The 25,048-nt window shown below is 45.6% G+C and overlaps 1 protein-coding gene across 1 annotated transcript in view; it reads left to right on the top strand.

The window, feature by feature from the left end:
* NSF (N-ethylmaleimide sensitive factor, vesicle fusing ATPase) overlaps positions 1-25,048 on the top strand; it is an 89,240-nt gene that overhangs the window by 7,621 nt on the left and 56,571 nt on the right. Inside the window, exons 2-5 of the mRNA XM_054993595.1 lie at positions 7,387-7,472; positions 10,447-10,546; positions 13,954-13,993; positions 18,184-18,350. Of these exons, the coding sequence (XP_054849570.1) occupies positions 7,387-7,472; positions 10,447-10,546; positions 13,954-13,993; positions 18,184-18,350 (393 nt within the window). The remainder of the gene's footprint in view (positions 1-7,386; positions 7,473-10,446; positions 10,547-13,953; positions 13,994-18,183; positions 18,351-25,048) is intronic.

Here is a 25,048-nt window from a genome sequence, read left to right as displayed (position 1 = left end):
TTCTCTAACATGGAATGAGCAGAGTTTTACACCTCTGGTTCTAGGGAGTGCAGTTGGATTCTGATACTGCAGGCATCATAAACCTGCTTATTCTCCACCTTCCCTTCTTGTTGACACATCCCCTCTGTGGAAAGAAGAGTCCCTGTTCTCAAATGCTCTGCCTTGAAGGAATCCCTTTCCAGGTTCTTATCTGTTGGAGTGAATTCTGCATGCATGATCAGTTAATGCTAAAATCTGGGTTGGATCTAGACTAAACTGATAGGTCCCACAGATTCTCTCTTTCCCGCTGCAGACTGCCCTCGCATGTTGCTCAGGGTTCCCTCCCCCTGGAGCAGCATTTTGTAGAGGTCAGTGGGCTGCAGCGGAAGGCAGGAAAGTCCTCTTTTGCTGGTGGAAATTTTAGTCTGGATCTAAGTCTGGATTACTCAGGCCTCTTGGACATTACTGTGGTTCTGTGTGAAAATCTGCCCTAGAAAATAAGCCTCCCCCATCCCTGCCTCTCTCTGCTTCCCTGCTGAGTATTACAGGGCAAGGCCCTTTAGTGGTGAGTGAGGTGTGACTCTGCTTATTACTACACTGTTAGGCTGCAACACTTCCTTGTAAGTATGCTATATTGAAGAGATTTGGATTTGCTTCCAAGTAAACCTTGGGCATGGAAGGGTGTAGCTCTTCTTAGGATTGCACAGTCAGTAAGGAATTCTAATTCCTGTTTTACTAAAGTTGGAACTGAAGCTGGCAAAAACTACTTGCCCTAAGGCCATACCCACCTGAGGTTGGGAGTCTGATTTCCTAAAGCAGTGGTTTAACTACAGTACTTTAAGAATGGATGGGGAGAAAAGCAAGTAGATTGAGCCAGTTGAAATGAAATCTGGAAATGTGTATTGAGAGACTCAGATCTGTTTTGGTGCGGGTTAGAAATCTGTTTCACTAGTACAGGAATGGGTTGACTTTAGATTTTCTTGGATTTTTTTTCTAGAATACACACATGAAGTTGCCATATACTGAATCAGGCCATTGGACCGTCAAGGCCAGTATTGCCTACTCAGACTGACAGCTGTAATGCGGGGTCTTGGGTAGCAGTATTTCCGGTTGCCTACTACCTGATCCTTTTGGCTGGAGATTCTAGAAATTGAATCTGGCACCTTCTGCATGCCAATTAGATGCTCTGTCACTAAGCCACGGCCCCTCCTCAATCCTTGTGAATAATTGACAGTGTTTAAATGCATAAAATGAAGGTAACGTTGTGGGTCTTTTAAGAGTTAAAGGTATAACCAGTCAATATTTGAATGATCTTTTGTGTGAACTCTTATTCAAGAATGTAGGAAATTCTTCCAGGCAAGAGCCATCTAGTCAAGAGTTCTTTGGAAGGAACCTAACAACCAGCCAGCCCCTGGTGGTCTGCTGGAAGCTGGTCCCTAGACTGCCATCTACCTTCTGTCCATCTTAGCTCTGGAGAGGGGAGTCAGCATTTTAGAAGCTTGCCCCACAGAACTTTTCTTTTAAAAAAACTTCATCATGGACTGACTAAAATGTATGGCCTATTTTCCAATCTTGTGTCCTGAGCTTTTGTGGATGGTGAAGCCCTTGGAGACCAGAGATCCCCTCTCACTTCTTGGAGCTTCATTTGAACCCAGAACCAGCTCTGGAAAATGTGAAGTAATAATGGAGAGAGTCTCTGCACGTGCACATTTTGCCTTTCCTTTGCCAGTGTGGCATGACAACTGATCTTTATATTTCTGGAGTCCTGGGAATGCGTTTTTCAGGCTAGAGTGTACAACTGGCCAGTAGACTCTATCCCTATGTTTAGACAGCAATGGCTGTATCTTATGAGCGATAAGATTAAAAACTCTGTGAAGATGGTCTGTCAGTCTGAAGCAAAAACAGTACCTGTATTTTAGGCTTGCAAATGCATGTAATTCTAAACTCTTAGAAAGAGATATGTGAATAAAGTGGCTAAATCTTGTCTTTTATATCAGGCCTTGATTAATATTTTTTGCCAAAAAATTTAGGAGCCAGTGTCATTTTTCAACCATCAGGGTTTTCTGTGGTTTTTAAAATTCCTGCTACCGTAAACCTTATCCAGGCCTCTTCACAGCTTTATGTAATTTTATTAAATCCATGACAGATGTGATATATAAATGAATATAGCAGTAACCCTTGCTGTCATCACCACAACGAAAAGCTCACCTCTAACCTAACCTCCCCCATTTCTCATGATTCCATTTGCTTTATAAAGCCTATTAAATTAAGCCCTATTCAATTAAATCTTGGAGCCAGTATAGAAAGAAACTGGTTAAGAAATGAACTCATCCACCAGCACTGAAGGATGTAAATTTACTTATAAACAAGCAATGATAAGAGCTTCATGAGCATTTATTTTTGACATACAACAAAACATTCTGATGCAAAATGATAAATAAGCTTCGTATGTACACATTATAACGAAATCATTGCTGAAAATACTAGGCACCACAATGAAATTTCTGGGTGCCATGGCTTTGTTGAGTCCTTTTATATAATGCCTCAGATCTTTATCTTCCTCTGTCAACATTGGTTGCCAGTTAAGATCAAGAAGGATGTGCATTAGGTGGCATCGGAAAAAGCTTAACTCACTAATCCTTGCAGAGCAGTTTACAAAATAGCGTTTAAAGTCCCAGGAGGTTGTGCGTGCAGTCCTAAACAGAGTTATATTTGTTGGATTCAGTGGGCTTAGAAGATTGTAACTGTACTTAGGATGGCACTATTTGTGTCTCCACATTGTTTACAATGGCTGGGCCCCTGGGCAGCAGTGGAGGTGACATATATGTATGTTTAAATAATGGGATGCTGGTGATTTCTTCTTTTTCTCCCTTTCTTCCTTGGAGATGGTCTTTGTCCTGAATGTAGTACCACTTGGCCTCAAATTGACGTGCTCAGAAACCCTAGTTTCCACACCTATCAACTAACCTTCTCCAAGTCCGTTGACTGCCAGAAATCCTTGTAGCCAAAGATGGCTCTGGGGAACGCTGTGCAAAATGCTGGCTAAGAAAATGGATGGGAAGAAGCTGCAATAGAAAGTTGTGTGTGGAATCAGAGTAGGCCTTAACGTCTGGCAAGCGCAAAGTACCTCTCCCTCTTTCGACACTTCGTCTTTCTCTTTGCCTTGAGCAACCAAGGCCATCATGGTGGGTTTTTAAAAAACTGCTTAGCATAATTTAAGGTCCCCTCCACAGACCCCCTGTGCTTGATTTCCTTGAAGTTCTGCCTTTCTCTCTCGTGGGAATTGTCAGACTGGAAAATCTTTAGCACTTCATAGAGTCAGTCTCACCAGAAATGAAAATGGAATGCACAACTGTGAATAGTGGATTTTAGCTTCTGGCCTTTTCCTCTTTGAACATCAGCTCACCCCCCCCCCTTCTTTCCTTTTCTTTAGAATGAATGTTTTGCTTCTTGTGTGAAAAACATTAAAAGAGCCAATGCAGTCTTCATTAAAGGTTATAAGAAGCCAGGAAGGAGGACAGTTTTTGAGTGGTCTGGAGAAAGACCTTTTACCTCTTCAACATTTCCTGGTTCTCTCTTTGTACCCGGGTGCTTCGGAATGCTCTGTGTAACTTGGAAGTTGCATTTTTTTACATAGCAAATCCTGAATAGCCTGAAAATCTGAGGAACTGTAAATCATGTGGGGAAGAGTCCACGCTGCAGGCTCTTCTTCCTCCATTATTGAGAGAGGTGATGCTGGCATGAAAAAGCTCAGAAGAGGGGAAGTTGCCCAACATCCTGATAGTCAGCTCCTTTGCAAAAGAGATGTGCTTCAGGACTAGGAAGGGAGGGAAATGAGTGTCAATCATGCTCCTTGGTTTTCTTGAAAACCATGATGGATTTATTGTCGAAGGCTTTCACGGCCGGAGAACGATGGTTGTTGTGGATTTTCCAGGACACAGTATCCTATTCCAGGACACTAAAATACTGGACAACACTTCCAACTACTTCGTCAGATTGCACAGGGAAGCCATTGAAATTCATAAGCATAAGCACAATTTCAACAGGAAAGAAGAGACTTTAAGAATGAATAGAGCATGGTTTCCAGTCCTGAAAAACACCAGGCTAACAAAATACTCTATACCCGACAATAGCCCTGCAGAGAAGATTAGCATATCAATCACCAATCCATATGCAAAAGAACCTCCTCAGGATACAGTGAAGCCTCCCTCCATTAGCATTCCACACCCTGGGAAACTCTTACAGGATGACTCAGCCCAACCCCACCTTCCTGAGTAGATATAAATTACCTGCCAACATCTGCGTCAAAGGATATCACGGAGTTAAGCTCTAAATGTATTTTTGTATTTGTAATACAGCAATCTTTTAACTTTGTTCTTTCCTTTTGTAAGTGGATAACTTGAATTGCTGCTATATGCCAATAAAGGCTAACTTGACTTGACTTGACTACCTGCCAACATCTTTTCCACACTGTGACACTGAGAGATCTCTGTCTTTTGGTGCTACACCTCTGAAGATGCCAGTCACAGCTGCTGGCGAAACGTCAGGAACTACAATGCCAAGACCACGGCTATACAGCCTGGAAAATCCACAACAACCATGATGGATTTGATGCAGAAAAAACATATGCCTTGTTCTCTTGCTGTTGAACTTCGATGGGACTTCAGGGCTCTTTCTATGTCTGGGGCACGCTTCCTTTCATGTGCATGCATGCACTCTCTCTCTCTTTTGGAATAAAACTAGAGGCAATCCTTGTCCTCTGTGACAGCAAAGATTTTTTTGTCTGGCCTCATTTGTTTTGCACCCCATCAGGCTACAGCTGACTCACAGATCCTTTCTGCTAGGCACACTTGCTGTTTCCATGCACAGATCTGTCCTCAAGTTAAGCTTGTCCTCTTTGCATGGCAGAAATAAATATCCTGATTTTTCATGTATGATGAGAGATCACTTTTAGATTGTAAATTGCTTGGTGGCAGGGACCTGTCTTTTTTTTTTTTAATATGAAACTCAAAAAGTACATGGATTTTATAAGGGTAGCCATGTTAGAGAGAGCTGCTGTAGCACAGTGATTAAGTGGTTCGGCTGTGAATCAGCCCTCTACTGGTTCGAATCCCACTACTGCCATGAGCTCAGTAGGTGGCCTTGGGTAAACCGCTCTTCTCAGCCCCAGCTCCCCAGCTGTGTTGTGGGGATAATAACACTAACTTGTTCACTATTCTAGATGAGGCACTAATCTGTCTAGAAGAGCAGTATATAAGCGCTGTTGTTGTTGTTGTTAGTCTGTTAAAGTCCAAAACAAGGCAGAGTCTAAAAGCATGGCATAATATTTTGTGAAAGCCAGTTAAAACTATAAATGGTCCTATTGGTGAGTATAGATCATCCACCAATTGGTGATGCAAGGTATATATAACCTTGTAAGGAGGGGAAATTACATCCCTTCATAAACTAACCACTCCCTGTCCCTATTTAACCCAAGTCTGAGCTGCATAAGAATTTTGCTCAGTTTATGAAATCTCAGCAGCATCTTACGAGAGTCTCCTTTTAAAACTGTATATGCTGAAGTGCAACAACCTTTAAGGCTGTTGTTAGATGTCCCGCTTATAAATCCTTCCCCCTCCCAGATTTTGAGTGTTTCAGTTTTTAAAAATGACATACTTTCATTTTACATAACAATATAAACAATAACTGTAAATCTCTTTCCTGTCCCTCTCTTCATGGTGCTTGTTTGCATCAGTATTGACATGACATGCTTATTATATTATCAGTAGAGGCATAATCCTTTATGTTTAGTTTTTCCCAGAGTGCTTCCATGTCTGTCTCTTGCATAAGGGCGGTCGGGTTTGGTCAATGCAAATGGCACATGATAGCACAGATTTTGTCCTTTCAGATGATGTGCAAATGAATGAGCCAGTGATCTGGGCTCCAGTGTAAGCACTGCTGAAGGCAGCACCAGAGTTGCCACCAATGGTTTGTGTATCTGCTACGTGGTCCGTTATGAACAGTGTGTAATTGCTTTAGTTGGGGGGATCTGCACACAAGGGCAAGTCCTTCTCCCCGTCCCCAGAACATGTTAGATGAAACAATAATGACCTTCTAAAGTAGGTCATAGATCTTTGGTGCATTGGAAAGATTTTAGCTGGGAGTGATCTCCCCCCCCCCAGTGTTCTTTCCATCTGGCGTTGTCAGTTTGTCCCTTTGCTTCCCCTGGTTTTAGGAATGGTTGAGTCAGGTGCTTGTCCTTGAATGTAGGACTGGAACAGATGCAGTCTTAAGGCTTGGCTGTTGATGATGGATTATGGATGGTAGCAGGGAGCAGGGAGGTAAATGTAGTCGTCAGTTGGTTTCTGTTACAAAGCAGCATTTCTGTGTCTGTCATGTAGCTGCTTTCTCACATAAGGGCAGTCTGGTTTGGTCAGTACAAACGGCACATGATAGCACACATGATACCATGTATCATGTAGCTGCTCAGCTATGTCCATTAAGTGAACTGGATGCATGGATTCCCCCAGGCTTGGGATATTGGCTGTTGCAGATGCTGTCTTGCTGAAATAACTCCCTCTGCTTAGAAGTCTAGCATCTAAGGAGAAGATTATTGTTCGGCACTATCCTCCTTGATGCGCTAACTTTTCTGGTGTAGGAAGAGTTCTCCTTTTGCTCCTTCCCCTTTACGCTATCTTGCTTCTCCCCATTCTGGTAATCCGCTGATTATCAGTCTAAATGGCTATCATCTTTTTTCTGATAATAATCTGCTATAGTCTCCTTCAACTTAGACCAGAAAATAAAGCAAGGATGGAGCCCCACCCTTGTGTTGTAGACCTTGCAGACCATCATGGTGGAATCCCCTTGGCCACCTTCTAGAGCATCCTTGAACTGCGGTATGATCCAGGCCTAGTTCTAGTGTCTGTGTAGTACCTCTTCTAGTTGCAGGCAGAGACTTGCATGGTGGAGTACTCATCCATGCAAAAAGCCCCGAAAACCTTCTACATAAATTAGATGTTTAGAAATGTACAGTCCTACTCCAAGTTTAGAAAATGAGTTATAACTTAGCCTTCACTCCGACATGCTGGGTTTTGTGTTCAGGATTTGAGGAGCGGGTAAGGAGAAATACTCCATCATGTGAGTTTTCACAGTCTGAAGGGCTACAGCCCAGGCACTGGATGATTGCCTAAGTCATGTTGGCTTCTTCCGTCTCCTGTTATGTGTGCCCCTGGAGCCCCAGGTCCTGCAACTTGTAGGAGATCCTGAACAGCTTGCTTCTCATAAGCGGCATGAATCGCAGGTTGTCTTGTATGTTCCTTCAGCTTAGTTCGAATGTGGGCTTTAGAAAGCAAACTGCCTTGCATGGGTGCTTCACCCCTGGTTCTTCACCACTGATACCTCCCCCCTTTTTCTCTGGTTTCTTCATAGTCTATGCAAGCTGCAAGATGTCCTACAGACGAACTGTCTTTAAGCAACTGTGCCGTGGTCAACGAGAAGGACTTCCAATCTGGCCTGTGAGTGTTTCATTTCTCCTCTTAAGGAAGGCCTGAAGAGGTTTCCCTTTCATTTGGAGGTGGGGGGTTGTAGCCAGCCTGAGTATTGGAAGACTGATGGACCAGGGAGGGGAGACAGGACATAACCCACCTTCTTCTCCCAGAAAGTTTGCACGTCAAGCTTAAAAAAACAGTTGCAGCATTATTATTATTGCTATATGCTTCTACTCAAAGCAATTTTGCAGGACAGCAATACCAGTGCTATCCATATCCATATCAAATGCATTCAGTTAGCAACCAGAATCTCATAAAAGTAAAACACATACAATTTAGCAGGAGGAAGATATGTAATAATAAGCATTCTGATATAAAAAAAATCTTTTCACAGAAGTGAAAAATTGAGCGTTGTGTGGGCTCTTCACTAAGGGGAGAGTCTGTAGAACCAGAGCTACTGTAGGTTGTTTAAAAGCCCTGTTCTCAGTCCTAGTTGGTGGCTCACATAGGTGGCATAATGATCATTTGTGTAGTTTCCCCAAGTGTTGACTGGACTCTGTTCCAAGCGGTCGCTACCAAATAAGAAGAGAGTGTCTCTGAATTGGCTGACCTAGTGAAATTTATAAAAATAACTGTGATGCTAAAATCAGTTGCTGAAAGTGTGATTACTTGTGTTCATGAGCAGTGGAAAGTATGTGTGTGAATCTATAACTGGGGGAATTCGGAAATTGAACTCCCTCGTACTGGAAATCTGAACTGGGTCGTGAATCGAGCCCGAACCCCTCCGAATTCCGTTCTGATTTGTAGCGGGGTTTGCCCTTCTCAGTTTCCTCCCACTCCCCCAACAAACTTGCCTTTACAAAATGGTGGGGGAGCGTATAGTGAGCGGAACTGGGAAGCGTTTCCTTTTTGGGTCTACCAGCCTGGGTTCAAGAGATTCGTAATTTTCTTGAGACAAGGCAAAAAAAAACAGTAACGTCAGCTACAGAAGCGGAGGCTTTGTGACAAGACTTGGAATCGGACAACACTGAACAAACATCAAGCTTAGACGAAGCCAATTCTCCAGCTAGAGAGAAAGAAGAAGCAATAAGCAAATGGAAGCAGAAAAAGGAAGAAAAATGAATGGACAGGATAATCTCAGTAAATGTGAATGGATATAACTCCCCTTCTAAAAGATCAAGAAGTTTTAATCAATTGAAGAAACTAAAAGCAGACATTATATGCACTCAAAATCAAAAAGAGTCCAGTAGCACCTTTAAGACTAACCAATTTTATTGTAGCATAAGCTTTCGAGAATCACAGTTCTCTGTGATTCTTGAAAGCTTATGCTACAATAAAATTGGTTAGTCTTAAAGGTGCTACTGGACTCTTTTTGATTTTGCTACTACAGACTAACATGGCTAACTCCTCTGGATATATGCACTCAAGAAACTCACATTAAAGAAAGACCAAGAACGTTTATTAAACTGTAAAAAACTGGGCAAGGTTTATGTATCGTCATTGCAATTGAAGAAAAAAGGTGTGGCTATATATGTCAATAATAATGTGCTGGGTCATGGGTAGATAACTGGACTCAAAGTCAGATGTACATCAGGGGAACGTGCCTCAAAAAGCACTCCTTCACTCATTGCTGTAAGGGAGCCCTGTGAAGGAGGGGGAAAGGAGCTTACTGAGGAGCAGGGCACCACTAGACAACGAGGGGAGGGCACAGTGAGGTTTTGCCGGAGCCTTATCATCTCGATCAGATAGAATGACATGTCTTGCATTAGTAGTACATCAGTGCTGATTTTTTTCTATTGTGTTCAGTAATGTGTTATTGTCAATAATGGCTGAATGGTTTTTACTCATGCTCAGTATCTAGCTGTCATGTGTATGACCCGCAAGTGCTTGGGGTGGGTGCTAGATGTATAGGGAAAGCTGTTAAGCACCCTTGTAAAGTAAGGGTATGATAAGTAACCTAAGGGCTGGCTCCCACAACAAGCACTGGTAAAGATCTATGCTTTCTCTGTATGTGGGTGGGAGAGCACTATTTTTGGCACTCTGTCTTGTGACTCTGTGACAGCACCTGTGTGTTTTGGGGAAGATGTTTGTGGTTTCCTTGGAATCTTTCTCTAGATTTCTGGTATTTTCTTTGCAACCATGAGAGATAAAATCAGCACGTCTTTATAATATAAAGAAAAGTATTTTGAAAACTGCTGAACCAATATTTGATCTGGAAGGAGCTAACAGACTACTAAGTTTTTAAGTAATGCCCTGTGATTTTTTCCTCCATGGGCCGAACCCTCCTCTCCCCCCAAAAACCTGAAACAGTTTTATGGAGGTTATGTCTGAATGGAAGAAGGCAGGCGGGGCAAAGCTGCATTTTCTTCCTTCAGTCTGCTTTTGGCTTAAAATTGCCCTTCCCCAAGCAACCTTTTTATGCACAGTGGAGACATGGAGCATCTTTCCTGTATCCTGCACAAGTGAAAAAAGCAGTTTCTTCTTAGGCAGCTTCTCTGTGTATGCTGTTCAGGGGAGGGACTGGCCCTTGAACTTCCTGGGAACGTCCATGGCGTGTAGCTGCCCTGCAAGGCCATGATAGCCAAGAGCAAGCTAAGCCAAGCACAGGTGGCTCTTGCAGTGCTGTGCAGATCACTTGGCTTTGAGCCAGCCCCAGCAGTGACGATCATGGGTCATTGTCTTGTGATCATCGTTGTGGTGGCCCCGGTCCATGCTATGTGCCCCCCTGTAGCATTGATAATATTGTCAGGTCTGCTTGGCTCAGTTTACTTCAGGATGGGTTCCTTTAACATCTCAGCCTGCACCAATATTCTTCTGCTTAGGGGCAGGCAGTTCAGAGCTATTTTGGGTAAAAAAAATAAGCTGGGAGGGTAGAACTTACTCCATGCAAAAGGGTCGTTGGAGGCTTGCAGCACTTGTGTCCTCACCCTGATGGAAGCAGCTGAGACAGGTATGGGTTTTCAGTAGCAGAGGTGACCCTTGTTTTCTCTCCCTTCCCCAGGCACGTCATCGTGAGGACCTCCCCAACCCACAAATACGTTTTTACGCTACGGAGCCACCAGTCAGTCGTTCCAGGCAGCATTGCGTTCAGTTTGCCTCAGGTATAGTTTTAATTCCCACCCCCACTCCCCATTTCTCGTGGGGCCAGCAGTTGAAAGGATTTTGATTCAAACAGTTTCTGTGGATTAAGGAAATGGTGAGTTTCCCAGAGGCATATGGGAGCGCTGATCAAAGAAAGATCTTAAGGGCAATCAGCCAAGGCTGTTCTTGGAATGGAGGACGGCTACCTCCGCAGGCCGCTGCGATGGATTTACACTGGGGACTGGGCTAGTTTGCAGCTTGGATTCCCTCCTGTTGCTTCATCCCACTCACATGCAGTGGAGAGCAGAGGGATCTTGCTGTGCTGGTGCAAAATGTCCTCTTTTGTGCAGTATGTAGGTCTCCCATCTGTTGAAAGAAAGGAAGAGAGTCTCCTTCTGATGATCTAGCCGCTGCAAATCGCAGTGCAGAAATCTGTCAAAAGTAGCACCAGCATCAGATATTTAGCAGAAACACTTTGTAATGTGTGATTAAGTTTCTTGGCTTCCCTGAGCCTCCTGCAGCGCTGGTGAACGCTGTTTGAACCTGTGAATGAAGCATTGCTTAGCTTCGGGAGTGAATTGCTGGATGGGTTTTTTTCTTCCCTCCTAACAAGATAACAAAGGAAATAGCCTGCAAGGCAGCTGTGAAGCTGTAAATTGCAAAACAAGGTTTTTATCTCTATTTTTTTTTACCTTGGGCTTCTTGGGGGATTTCAAGAATGCCTGTCTCTCTGGAAAAGAACAAGAATAATCTGAACAAGGCTGATCTAAGGAAGGGGTGTGTAAAGGAAGAATGAGGTGGTCTTAGTAACCGTGAACCTTCAGTGACAATAAGCTTCAGATGGCTACCAATAGAAATAGTAATCTTGACTCATCTATGCTATAAACAAAATGTTTAAAGGAAATGAGGCCTTGCTCTGTCCATAAGTTTACCATCTAATATTAGAACTGCCAAGAAGAAGAGCCATCCCTCCCAAAGGAAAAAAGAAACTAGCGCAGGAATCACAAGTTTAAATCAACTTTGAGATGCTCAACAATAATTTTGAGATGCTTCTTAAAAATTAGGAAGCGTTGATCTCTGGAGGCAAAGCTTTCCCAGGATAAAGAGCTCCCCATGAAAAACTGCAGTTGAGAAAGAGAAACTGAAATTTGTGATTCAGGGAACAAGGACCACGGAAGCTGAGGCAGGAAATAAGTTGAAAGTGAAGGAGGAGGATAAGAATTAAAATGACTTAGTAGCCAGGAGCGGAGCTATCATCTGAATGTGAGAGAGAAAAGGTACAATGAGCAGCAAAGACGTAAGGAGGTCAGCAGGGCTTTTTTTCTGGGAAAAGAGGTGGTGGAACTCAGTGGTGGAACTCAAGACCGCACAATGGGTCAGCTGGAACATGGGGGAAGTTTTTTAAAGTTTAAATCACCCTCGGTAAAAAGGGTCACATGGCCGGTGGCCCCGCCCCTTGATCTCCAGACAGGGCAATCTAAACTCCCCTCTGTCTGGAGATCGGGGCGGGGCCACCGGCCATGTGACCATTTTTAAAAGGTGCTGGAACTCCGTTCCACTGCGTTCCCGCTGAAAAAAAGCCCCGGAGGTCAGAGTTATGACCATGACTGTAGTGTTCAATGGAACAAGTCTGCCTGTGGCAAAGCAGTAGGCCTTTACTCCTGCCTACCACACCACTTATAGTAAGATGAGTAAAACACGTGAGTGTCCTGGATGGGGTGGGAGGTGGGGGATCGGCATACGGATGCTGCACCTGGCCATCTGTTGCAGTGACCTGTCAACTCTGGGGAAGTGATGAGGGTGTTCTTGAAAAATTAAAATTCAAACATTTTCTGGAAAATTATCCAGTGGGCAAAATAGAGTATGATTGTATTCTGGCATGTTTATTTTGATTTGCACTTCATAATCAAGTTTAAAAAGTACCCATGGTAATATTATGCCCCTATAGCAATAATTATCTGAACTGAAATACTTGATTAGGGAAGGGGAATAAATGGTTTGGATGTTGTATTCAAACAGATCAAAACTCTGCAGAAGTTACTCCGATTGTAATAATACTTATTAAAAATGAGACACAATACAGCATGTACCTCCCTTACATTGCTGAAAAGAGATCGCTGTTCATACTGGAAGAACTGCACATGATATGCCATGGACATGGCTGTCCACTCATCCAGTTGAACAGAATGGTAATTTATCAGTGAAGAGCACTCAGGCACCTCATAGCCTGCCTAAGAATTTTAGCGTTCGTTTTGACTTGACCTGCATGCCATGATATATGTAGGTCCTATGTGCAAAGAGGCCATGGTCCTGTGGAAATAGCTTATTGGCCAGATCTGTCTTTGGCAGGACTGAGCACCCCACTCCCTGACTGGGCCGAAAGGAGCTCCCGGCTTCTGAGGGGCCTCTTGAAATGTGGGCTAGCAAGGATTAGGTCTTTGTCACTCTTCCTAAGTCTCTTGCCAATGTCTTTTGTGGGAAACGTGATCCATCTCCAGGGGATGGATTCTGAAATCTTGTAAACATTTAGACCACAAGAAACAACTGTTTATCATTCCACACAAGCTTATTTATGTGTGTCCAGAATAAAATATTTTCACAATTTGTTCTGGGATTGAGAGACTCTCCCTGAATTATTGTTCCTTAGAAAGCTTCTACTCAAGCAACCTCTACAAACCAAGGAAGGAAAGAGAGATGGGACTCCTTTCCATATCCCTCACATACGTGCAGACTGTGTTCCAAAGAGACTGTTGGCTGGCCTGAGGCAGGCTGTAAATATATGAAACATCTTTAAATGGTGGCAGAAACTAGTGAAAGGGATTTTGGGGTCTGAGAGACCCACAGGATGACTCTTAATGCAAACACAGTGGACCCAGGGAGATGGGGAAACAGTAACAAACATGTAAGGTACGTGCAGATTAACGGTGTGAGTGGGGCAGCGTTTCCTGCCTTGTAAATGAATGTACGCCTTTTATTCTGGGGCAAGTTTTTTTTTTTTTTAAAAAAGCCTCCCATGTGCTGGTTTTCAATAAGATGCAGCATGAACAGGGAAAGGACCTCTTGGTGACATCAGGAACCCACCTCTCCCTCCCCCTGATCCTAGTTGCACAACCCTTTTCAAAATGGTTGCAGGTTTTTCTACAAGGCAAAGGACAAATGGGTAAGTTAGGGTCTTTTGTAAACCAAAAGGCAAGTGGCCTGTTTGAAATGCGAGGGGAAAGCAAGATGGGCTGGAGCAGTGTGTTTGTTACGCAGACTGCTGGTGCAAGCACTGCTGGTGTGGCTTTGTTTATTGCATTACCTCTGTTTTATTCATTGCAAATCTTTCTATCTTTTGGAAGGTATTTCCCCCTTTTTAAATACTGGTATATGGTCGCAGTTTTTTTTTCTTTTAAAGCACCTCATTCTCTCTCTTATCTTTCTCCAGAGAAAATGGGCTGGACTCTCCATTGGACAAGATATAGATGGTAAGTGTCTTCTGTAAGTTTTTCATAACTGGGTCTCTGGAATGAGCTATCCAGAAAGAGAACTCTCTTCTCATAATGCTCCACATGACCCACTTCTAGGACTGCTGTGGTGTGGTAGTTACAGTGTTGGACTAAGATCTGGGAGACCCAGGATGGAATCACCACTCTGCCTGGAAACTGGCTGGGTGACCTTGGGTCAGTCACACACCTTCAGTTTAACCTACCTCACAGAGCTGTTGTGAGGATCAAAAGGAGAAGAGGAGACGAATGTAAGCTGCGTTGAGTCTTCTCTTGGGAGAAAGGTGGCATATAAATGAAGTAAAATATATTCTAGGATGATTTTACCTTTTGGGACCTGCACGTAAAGAACAGTTAGCCCTTTATTATCAGTCCCAAAATTACCTATCCTCACTTTACTCTTTGCAGACTAATATTTTCCTGCATCCTTGGGAAGGCCCCTGAGTCTGCTGAAACCATGACTTCTGTTGACTATTCTTCAGAGCTATTCAGTTCACTGTTGGATATAACAAACTTTGGGGTGGGGGGTGAGGGGAGGTATAACAACTTGGAAATTCTCCCCCCCCAAAAAAAATTCCCTCCCCAAAGCTTTTATACATTTCCAGGGGCTTGAAAAGACTGCTTTCTCCTGTCCGTCGAAGTCATTCTTAATTGCTATTAACAGTCTGTCTATTGCATATTTATCTTGTTCTTCATCTAAGGCTATCAGGGCAGGATTCATGCTTCTCCCCTCTCAATTTCTTCTCACAACAACCTTCTGAGATAGGGCAGGGAGAGAGAGAGAGAGAGAGAGAGAGAGATATTCAAGATAACTCAGCAAACTTCATTGTACAGTGGGGATTTGAACCTGGGTCTTGTGGATTCTAATTCAACACTCAAACCATAGTGGTTCATTCCATGCCTTCTGGTGCATATCAGGTCTTTATCGGGACACTTTGTGGTTTTCCCCCTTCTCTTTTGGTTAATTTACAAAGTTGTATTTTTCTGCATATCTGAAGAGTCCCTGAAGTATATAGAGACTCCCAACTGTGTCTGAGTGGCATGGTTTTTGCTGCTTGTATGATTGGCACAGGGGCCAGCCACTCTTTGGTCAGATATAGAGATGACAGAAAGAGAAATGGCAGGATTAAACAGCTAAATTCTGAGCAGCAGGTGATGAAGAAATAGTCCCAGTTAACATAACGTACAGAAAGGAGAGGGGCACCAGCAACAGGAAGAAAAAACACAGAATTAAGTTGTCTTTGAATTTAAGCTTAAGGACATGAGCAGGCTGCCAAGCAGTAAGGTTACAAAGGAAGAAAGGTAGAGATCTGAAGTAGAGAAATATGATTACGGCTGTTAGTTCATTCATTTAGGGTATTTATACCCAAACATTCCAGGATCTGCTCAAGACTATAGCAAAGGAACAAATTAGAGGCAAAAAAAAATGTTGGGAAAATAAACAGTAACAGACCAAGTAAAGATGTGAATGAAAGCTTTTCTATGTAGGAAAAGAGAGAAAATGTGAATATGCTGTATCTATTGTGTATGTACTGGGTATGTGTTGAGAAACCATATGAAAAAATGAAGGGGAAAAGGTGTAGCCGTATGTGTATCAGCCGAGTGAAACAAATGTACCTAAGATCTTTTGCACATGGGAGTTCATGCTGTTGAACAGTGTAAATTTGTCCTGTTTCCTTTGCATTTTTGGTTTCCCTCCCTTCCTTCTCTCCTTCTCTGCTCCTCCAGTAGGTGAGCTGTTAATTCATGTGCCTGTAGTGCGCTGTCCAAGGTTCTGGACAGCCAAGTTGCTGAAAATCTCTCTCCAGCGTTCATTAATGCAGGGTTTGTGATTGACTCATACTGCTGAAATGTATTTTTAGGGAAAGGGATAAATAATGGCAGGGAAGAAGGAGGGAGCTATGGGTTGCTTTGCACTGTGCTTAATGGTAAACAGTAGGTCTTCTGACTTTCTGAGCAGTGAAAGAAATACGCAATACTCCTGGCAGTCATTTTGAATTCCTTACTGGGGATTTAGACAAGGCTACATAGTCATTAAATAGTGATGCTGTAAGATGGTAATTGCAAAAAATATATCTTTGTTGTGGCATTTAATTCCCAATCTCTTTCTTAATGAGAACATTGAACCCCCAATTGACACTGCGATGCCTCTGATAATTGGAAGAGGCAAAGGAAGGGGAGAAAAACAGAAGGTTGGCCCTAACTTGCAAAATGCACATTTCAGCTAAGCCATGGGGATGGCTGTTGGGAAGCTTCCCGTACAGATGGAGTGATGACATTTTCCCCCCACTAGGAGATGTTCTTGCTGGGGATTTTAATCAGGAAACAAATATCCACCCCCCCAGCAGCTTGGAAATTTTCATGACAGGAAGGACTAATAAGTGAGAGAGGCAGCTTTGTTCCCACATGTATTATGAATGCAAGAGGAAACTTCTGACAGCTTAAGCACATGTGAACGTTTCTGCATGTCTGAGCAACAGAACCTAGGGTGGGGCTATGCAAAGAAGAACGGGCTTGTTTCTCAGAGTCTCCCATTGAGCTTAGAACAGAGTATACTGGACTGCAGTTGGGGGACAAAGTTAACAAATAATGGTTCCTTGAGCTTGATTATGGGGGATAATACTGTCTCAGCCCAAAGACTTAACACACTTCCTAATAGTTTAACAGCTATGCACTGCGGGGGCCAAGTTGCCTTTTCCCAAATGCAACAACCTAGCATTTTCCTGTGGTTGTAGCTGCTTTGAGCTAGAATGATTGTAGACATTCATAATGAGGTTTAGTATGATGTGGCACCACAGAAGTGGATTTTTTTCTGGCTTGTGAAAGTGGCTGCATAGGTCTCATAGCTGGGTTGTAAGGATTTACTTGAGTTATGTGAACATGCCCAGTGCAGCAATTTTTTGTTAAAAATACAAAACCTCTTGTGACTTAAGTCACAAGAATAAGAGGAGGAGGAGGAAGTTAAAAACTTGAAAGCAGAATTCTGAGTTGAGTTATCTCATATCTCAAGGCTAATGAGCTTAATTAAATTTGTATCTGAGATCTTGTTCCAAGGACTTGTCTTATTCATCAACCTTGAAATCTTACTCAAAAGTAACGTCTTTGGCTCATTGAAAAATATTGCCCATGTTGCTCATTAGCCTTTGTTGACTTTTGTGTGTTGCATGAAGCTTGCCCTTATTCTTCTGTAGCGAGGGCCATCTCATTGGTCTGTGCTAAAGCAGATGATCTTGTTAGAAATTTTAGTGTGTGTAAATAACCCAACCCTAACATCACTTTTGTAAAGCTCTGAGAGCCATTGCCATATTAAAGGAGAAAAGACTGCAGAGCGGTGGAACATTGCCTGTTCACAAGGGATATGTCAGGCTGTTTCATTGGTTTCAGCAGCCAGAGAAGAGGTGCCAGAGATGCCAGAGAAGGCTCTGTAGAACTGGACAGAAATGCTACATCAAGTAATGTTGAGCATATTTCTAAGATGACCTGTGCCAATTCATGAGCTGAGAACCTGTTACCCAGCCTGTCTTAGATGCATGAGAGCAGGCTTAGATTACTTGCTTGAAAGAGGAAGTGGACTCGGGTATTTTTTAAGTTGCTTTGTGGATGCACAAAGAACCAACATGGAATATGGGAGAGACCAGTTCTGGCTTGAAAAACAGGTTCAGTTGCTTTGCCATCCTGTGGTTTTGGCCAGCTGCACCAGCCAAGGAACCCTAGTTGCACTGCTAGGCCAGAGTGGGCCAGGTGACTCCTCTGAAGTCTTCTGCATCTGGCTTGTAGGCTGATCTGAGCATCTATGGGGGCATAGTCTAAGTAGTTGGTTGTAACACACCTTAAACTTCACAAGGCTTTGCCTTCTGGATTTCACGATCAGACAATCCAGATAAGGGAGTGCAAGCTCTTTGTTAAAGAAGACTTTATTTGAGAATGTTTATCTCAAGGAGGTTCCTCAGTGGTTTACAACACAGTTAGGAAACAATCAATGTGTTGAAAGTATATATACTTGAAAATTAAGCATTTGTTCATTGTCTATGTTCATTTGGTTAATAAAGGGTTGAAGTAATTTAAATGTTTGACACTGTTTTCTTCAAGGGTGTAGGGTTCTTAAGTGTGTGGCTGACTAGGCTCTTGCCAGATGATACTGAATTGTTGTTTCCTGTCTTTCCCCCGTTCAGTTTCCCGGTATGACTTTGATAAGACCAAGCAGTGCATTGGCACTATGACCATTGAGATAGATTTCCTTCAGAAAAAGAGCATCGACTCCAACCCTTATGACTCAGACAAAATGGCAGCAGAGTTCATCCAGCAATTCAACAACCAGGCGTTCACAGTTGGGCAGCAGGTTTGTGTTCCTCCTTGTGTTTTTCTCACTAACCAGTGGAACCAAATGCATCCTGTGAGGACTGATTGATTTCCAGATGACAGTTGCCACCAGGCAGAGAGTCTTTGCACTGACCTGTACGGTCCAGGCTAGCCCGATCTCATTATATCTCGGAAGCTAAGCAGGGTTGGCGCTGGTTAGTACTTGGATGGGAAACCACCAAGGAAGCCCAGGGTCATTGTGCAGAGGCAAGCAATGGTAAACCACCTGTGTTCATCTCTTGCCTTGAAAGCCCCAGCAAGAGTCGCTGTAAGTCAGCTGAAACTTGACAGAACTTTACCCCCACGCACAGAATCTTTATAAAAACTGATATTCTGTTTAAGACCACAAATGATGTAAAGTGGCTATAATTTGAACCAAGTAGACTAGATGCTTTTGAGGATTTACAACATTGACTGGATGTCAATTCAGGGGTGGTTGTTTCAGGATAACAACCTTGTTTATACAGGCACTGCTTCTACAACCAAAGGAAACCTTAGGCTCCTCGGGCAGGGAAGAAATACACTTTCCATAAGAAATGAAACTGGTGGCAGTGACTGGGCAAGCATTTTCTGGAGTGATGCCCAGATTATGGAACCAGCTTCTAACTGGGGATTCGTGTGATCCAGAAAACAGAGTTGCTCTTACATGTAACTGTTGTCCATTGAGTGGTCTCCTGTGCAGGCACACATTGGGACTGTGCATGCTCAGACCAGCTGTGGAAAAGATTTCCAGAGCTTTCTAAAAGACCTCTCCTCCACTTGGCGCTTTGCCTCCAAAACCATCACATGGCCAGGAGGAGGGGTGCTATTCCCTCATGTTATGACCTGTACTTTCTTTGGGGTAGATTTTTCTTTTAATCTTCCCCTTACACCCTCTGGGTAGTTTGCTGCCACCAGGAATATATTATTCCAAGATATTTTATTCAAATTTCCCCTTTGGTAACGTGTTTAAGCGTCAGGCTCCTTCGTGGTTCTATGTGGCCCTGAGGATATGAATGGGATATAGCAATGACAGCCACACTGGGATATAACAAAACAAAATAAATGTTTATTTTTCAAGAAGCGTATTGGTTTCATAAAAGTAGTTCTTAGTTCTTAAAGTTCACTGTCCGTCTTCTGTGCAGCCCCACATGGGACTGCGCCTGCGCAGGCCTGCCGACTGGATTTTTTCTTTCTAGCAAACGTCCACTAGGGGGCGCACGTCCTTCCCAATGCGCATGCGCGGCCGTTTCCCGCCCGAGCGACATTGGGCGACGTCGCCCCCTTTCCCCTCAGTTTCTTCTTTGCCGCCGACCGGTAAAGATCTAGCTGTCCGCTTGTGAGGAAACTTTTCCTGTGAGGATCCTACGAAGATGTCTGAGAAGTCGCTGTTCAAGCGCTGCTCCAACTGCTCCACTAAGATGACCAGGACGGACGGTCACGCCGTTTGCCTCGAGTGTCTCGGCGAGGGACACATCGTCGGGAAGTGTGAGCACTGCCAACGGTTCACCCCGAAGGCCAGGGCTGAGAGGGCTAATAGGCTGAACGCCTTACTGTGGAGACGGGCGATGCGGGTTTCGGGGGCTCCCGTTACCCCGGAGGGACCGCCACCGGCTGGTGGGACGGGTGACACCCCCCCTGAGAAGGGGTCCCAGAAGACCGCGTCCGCTTCGCGTTCCCGCTCCCCGGATCGTCGCCAGGCCCGGCAGTTAACCCCGGATCCGAAGGGGACTGCGAGTTCCGCGTCGGGTCGCAAGCCCTTGGCACCAACGTCGGATCCGACTCGGAAACGTCACCGTTCCAGGTCCCCGTCGAGGTCGGAACCGACCTTCACGCCTACTCCGAAGGTGCCGAGAGCGTCATCGGAACCGAACATCCCGGCTGGGTCGGTTCCCAAACCATCGGATCCGCCATCGGCTTCGACTCCATCGGTTCCGAAGCCTGCTGAGTCGGCGCGCACCAACCTCGCTCCGAAGGCGGGCGCTCGATCGGATCCGAAGACATCGGATCCGGTTGGCAGGGACCGAAGCTCGGATCCGGCTTCGGCTGACAAGGGCGGTAAAAAGTCCAAGAAAAAGTCGAAGCACAGTCAATCGGCTTCGGTCCAAACGGATGAGGTCCTCTGGGAGAGGCCTTTGACTCCGTCGCCGCACCTGTCGCCTCCGCTGCACCAATCGTCTGATGATGATGGTGATCTGCCCGACGCGCCACCTCCGGCCCAGCAGTGGCATGCGGATGATTCTGCGGACCGTGTGGACCGGCGTTACCACCTGCCGCGGGCTGCATTTGACAGAGAGGGTTCCCTGTATGCCAGCTCTCCATCATTTGGCAGGGAGTATTGGGGTGACACTCGAAGTGAGTTCTCCCACTATGGTTCTCCCAGACACGGTTCACCTTACTATCCTGCTGAACCCTACCAGGGCCCGAGTCCCAGTCCTCCATCTGACCCATCTCCAGATGACGTCATCATTGGGACCGGTCGTGTGTCACCATCTGAGGACTACCGGCTCTACTCTGAGCAGATGGTCAGGATGGCCCGTTCTCTTGACATCGAGATATTGGCCGTAGATCCTAAGCCAAAGGACAGAATTCTTCAATATGTCCAGTCCGGGAACCCTCCAACTATTGCCTTCCCATTCACTGAAGGCTTGGTGGAGATCATCCACGACATCTGTGAGAAGCCGGCCTCTGTGTACGCGACGTCCCGCAAGCTGGAGGCTCTATACAAGACACGGGATGATGTTTGTGCATATCTCTTTGCACACCCGCCTCCTTCTTCCCTCATTACGGAAGAAATGCAGACCCGCCAACGCCAGGGGTCCTATGCGGTGCCCATTGACAAGGAGAGCAGGAAGTTGGATTCTTTGGGCAAGAAGCTATACTCTTCTGCTGCCCTCACGCTGAAAATCTCCAACTATTCAGCCATCATGGGGGCGTATCAGATATTCCTTTGGAACCGCATGGCGGCCTTCCTGGAGAAACTCCCAGCAGACCAGAGAGTGTTGGCGAAGGTGATCCTCGATGAGGCCCTGAGGCTTTCCCGGCAACAAATAAATGCGGGCCGTGACACAGTTGACACCTCTGCGAGGGCACTGGCTTCTTCCATCGTCCTGCGCCGGCACTCGTGGCTCCGCACAACTGCGTTGCCAGTGGAGACACGCAATAAGGTGGAGAACCTGCCATTTGAGGGGCAATCCCTGTTTTCTACCAAAACAGATGACTACCTGTCGCAGAAGCGCAAGGATCGTATTACAGCCAGGTCCTATGGTATTCTTCCGGCCAGACCACCCACCGAGAATCGTGGCCAGTATCGCCCTGCCCAGGGTTATCGTGGACGACAGCACCGGTACCAGCCGTATCCACGCTATGGTTCCTACCGGCCATTCCAACCACCAGGCTCTTACCAGCGCCGGAAGCCTACCTACCGTCCTCGTCGCGGCCCTCATGCCTCCGATGCCAAAGAGTCAGCTACGCAACCAAAGCAGTTCTGACTAGAGCTCGAACAGTCTGTCGTGTTTGGGAACAGATTGGCTCAGTTTGCCTCTGCATGGGCGGAGATTACGTCCGATAGTTGGGTTCTTAAAATCGTTACAGTTGGATATAAAATTCAGTTTGATGTTTACCCAGTGTTGTCTCTTCCTGACCACTCAATACAATCCTCTTCTCATAACTTACAGGCTGAGGTTGTAGCACTGCTAGAGAAAGGGGCTGTGCGGGAGGTGCTCCCTCAGGACCCCCCCTTAGGTTTTTATTCCAGGATGTTCTTGGTAGACAAGAAAGATGGAGGGGTGCGACCCATCTTGGACCTACGAGAACTGAATAAATTCGTTCTCGTCAAGAGGTTCAGGATGCTTACCTTGAACACGGTCCTCCAGTTAATGCCCGAGGACATGTGGTTCGCTGTCCTGGACCTCAAGGATGCATATTTTCATATTGCCATCCATCCTGATCATTGGAAGTACCTTAGGTTTCTATGTAACAATAAGGCCTACCATTACCAAGTGCTTCCCTTTGGTCTCTCAACAGCCCCACGAGTTTTTTCTAAGTGTATGGCTGTGGTAGTGGCTTATTTGAGGGAACGGGGTTGTACCATCTATCCCTACCTTGACGATTGGCTTCTAGCAGCTCCCTCTGCTGATGCACTCAGGGCCCAGATTAGTACAGTGATGCTCACCTGCTCACGGTTAGGGCTTTTGGTCAATTTGCAAAAGTCTAACCTTACCCCATCCAGAAGAATACTGTTTATCGGTATGGAACTGGACGGTGGCGTAAATAGAGGTTTTCTCCCCAGGGAGCGTGCTTTAAAGATTGGCAGGATGGTGAACCTTTTTTCTAAGTGCAGGTTCCAATCCGTAACAGCGATCCAGAGGCTACTGGGCTACATGGCCTCTTCTACAGCTGTCACCCCTATGGCCAGGTTGCACATGCGACCTCTCCAGCTGTGGTTCCTATTGGTTCATGATTTTGAGCACGATTCCCAGAATAAACAGTATTCCATCCCCAGAGGGATTATCCGGGCCTTACGATGGTGGCTCGATGAGACTAACCTCCTTGGGGGTGTTGCGTTTGGGTCCATCCAAACCGAGATCACAATCTCCACTGATGCCTCCACGGTAGGATGGGGAGCCCAGTGTGGTGCCCTGAGGGCACATGGGGTTTGGTCAGAGCAGGAAAGGGAAGATCATATTAACCTGCTGGAATTGAGAGCGGTCCGTTATGCCCTTATCGCTTTCGCAGACACGCTGCAGCAGAAAGCAGTTCAGGTGCTCACAGACAACTGCACCACGATGTTTTACCTGAACAAGCAAGGGGGCACTACATCCAAGGCCCTCTGCGACGAGGCCGTTCGGATCTGGAACTGGGCCGTGGACAGAGGCGTGTTCATTCAGGCGGTCCATATTCCTGGCACCACCAATGTCATCGCGGACACGCTGAGTCGGATGCGATTCGACAGCTACGAATGGACCGTAGCAGACAGATACCTGAACGCCATCTTTTTGGACTGGGGGTTCCCAGACGTAGATCTCTTTGCGGTAGAGGCCAACAAGAAGGCCCCACAATTCTGCTCCAGGGGAGGGCTAGGTCGCCGCTCCCTGGGAGACGCTTTCCAGATACGCTGGACAGGGCACCTGTTTTATGCCTTCCCTCCGTTCCCACTGCTGTCTCGGGTTGTCAGCAAAATCCAGAGGGATGGGCCGCACTTAATTCTAGTGGCCCCCTTCTGGCCCAGACAAGCGTGGTTCCAACATGTCATGCAGCTTTCACAGGGGTCATATTATCGGTTCACTCTGAACCCGGACCTTCTGTCCGACAAGGGGGTTTGGTATCACGACCTACCCAAACTCAACCTCACTGCTTGGCACATTCGGGGACGGAGGGGATGTCTGACAGGGTAGCTGAAATTTTGCTGAATGCCCGTAGGGACACCACTCGCAGGTCGTACGCAGCTAAATGGAAGCGATTTGAGGCCTGGGCTGCGGCCAACGCAGTTAATGTTTGGGATTGCCAGTTGTCTTCTGTGTTTGAGTTCCTCCTGTCCCTAAAGGATGGGGGACTCTCTAATTCCTCTATTAAAGTATATTTGGCTGCCGTTTCAGCCTTTCACCCTAAAATAGATGGGAAGACGGTGTTCTCCCACAGTTTGTCAAAGTCTTTTTTGAAAGGGTTGTACAATATGTTTCCACAGGTCAAGGAAATTGTTCCCCAGTGGTCACTACAAATAGTATTGGCGGGGCTTATGAAATCACCTTTTGAACCACTGGCCACCTGTGATTTGAAATGGTTATTCTGTAAGGTTGCCTTTTTGATAGCCATTACGTCTGCCCGTAGGGTTAGCGAGCTGGCTGCGCTGAGGTGGGACCCTCCCTTTTTGAAGGTCCATCAGAATAAGGTGGTGCTGAGACCTGACCTTCGTTTTAGACCCAAAGTGTCCACTCAGTTTCACACCTCACAGGACATTGTCCTACCGATCTTTTTTCCTGACCCTTCTGATAACTCTGAAAGAGCCTTACATTCTCTGGATGTGAGAAGGGCTATTCTATTTTACCTCCAACGTACATCACAGTTTAGGAGTGCCAAACAACTGTTTGTGTGCTATTATGGGTCCAGGAAGGGAAAGGCTGCTACAGCCCAGTCAATTTCTCGCTGGGTCACTCAGGCTATTAGGGCCTGCTATTCGCATGCTAGGTTACCTTGCCCTTTGGAAGTAAAAGCTCATTCCACCAGAGCGCAAGCTGCCTCTGCGGCCTTCCTTAGGGGCGTGCCCTTGCATGACATCTGCAGGGCTGCGACGTGGTCGTCTTCTGACACGTTCGCTAAACATTACGCACTAGATGTGTGGGAAAGGAAAGAGGCTGCTGTTGGTCAAGCAGTGCTTCAGTCTCTTTTTCGGTGAGAACACATGCCCCCCTCCTGGGTAAGTGGCTTGTGAGTCTCCCATGTGGGGCTGCACAGAAGACGGACAGTGAAAACAGAGTTGCGCTTACCGTAACTGCTGTTCATTGACGTCTTCTGTGCAGACACACAACCCTCCCTCCTACCCCGCTGTGTTCTTCCAGATGATGTGAAGGCATTCGGCGGCAAAGGAGAAACTGAGGGGAAAGGGGGCGACGTCGCCCAATGTCGCTCGGGCGGGAAACGGCCGCGCATGCGCATTGGGAAGGACGTGCGCCCCCTAGTGGACGTTTGCTAGAAAGAAAA

The sequence above is a fragment of the Eublepharis macularius genome, chromosome 12, assembly GCF_028583425.1.
Source record: "Eublepharis macularius isolate TG4126 chromosome 12, MPM_Emac_v1.0, whole genome shotgun sequence".
Classification (NCBI taxonomy): Eukaryota; Metazoa; Chordata; class Lepidosauria; order Squamata; family Eublepharidae; genus Eublepharis; species Eublepharis macularius.
This window is presented reverse-complemented; position numbering and strand designations above follow the sequence as displayed.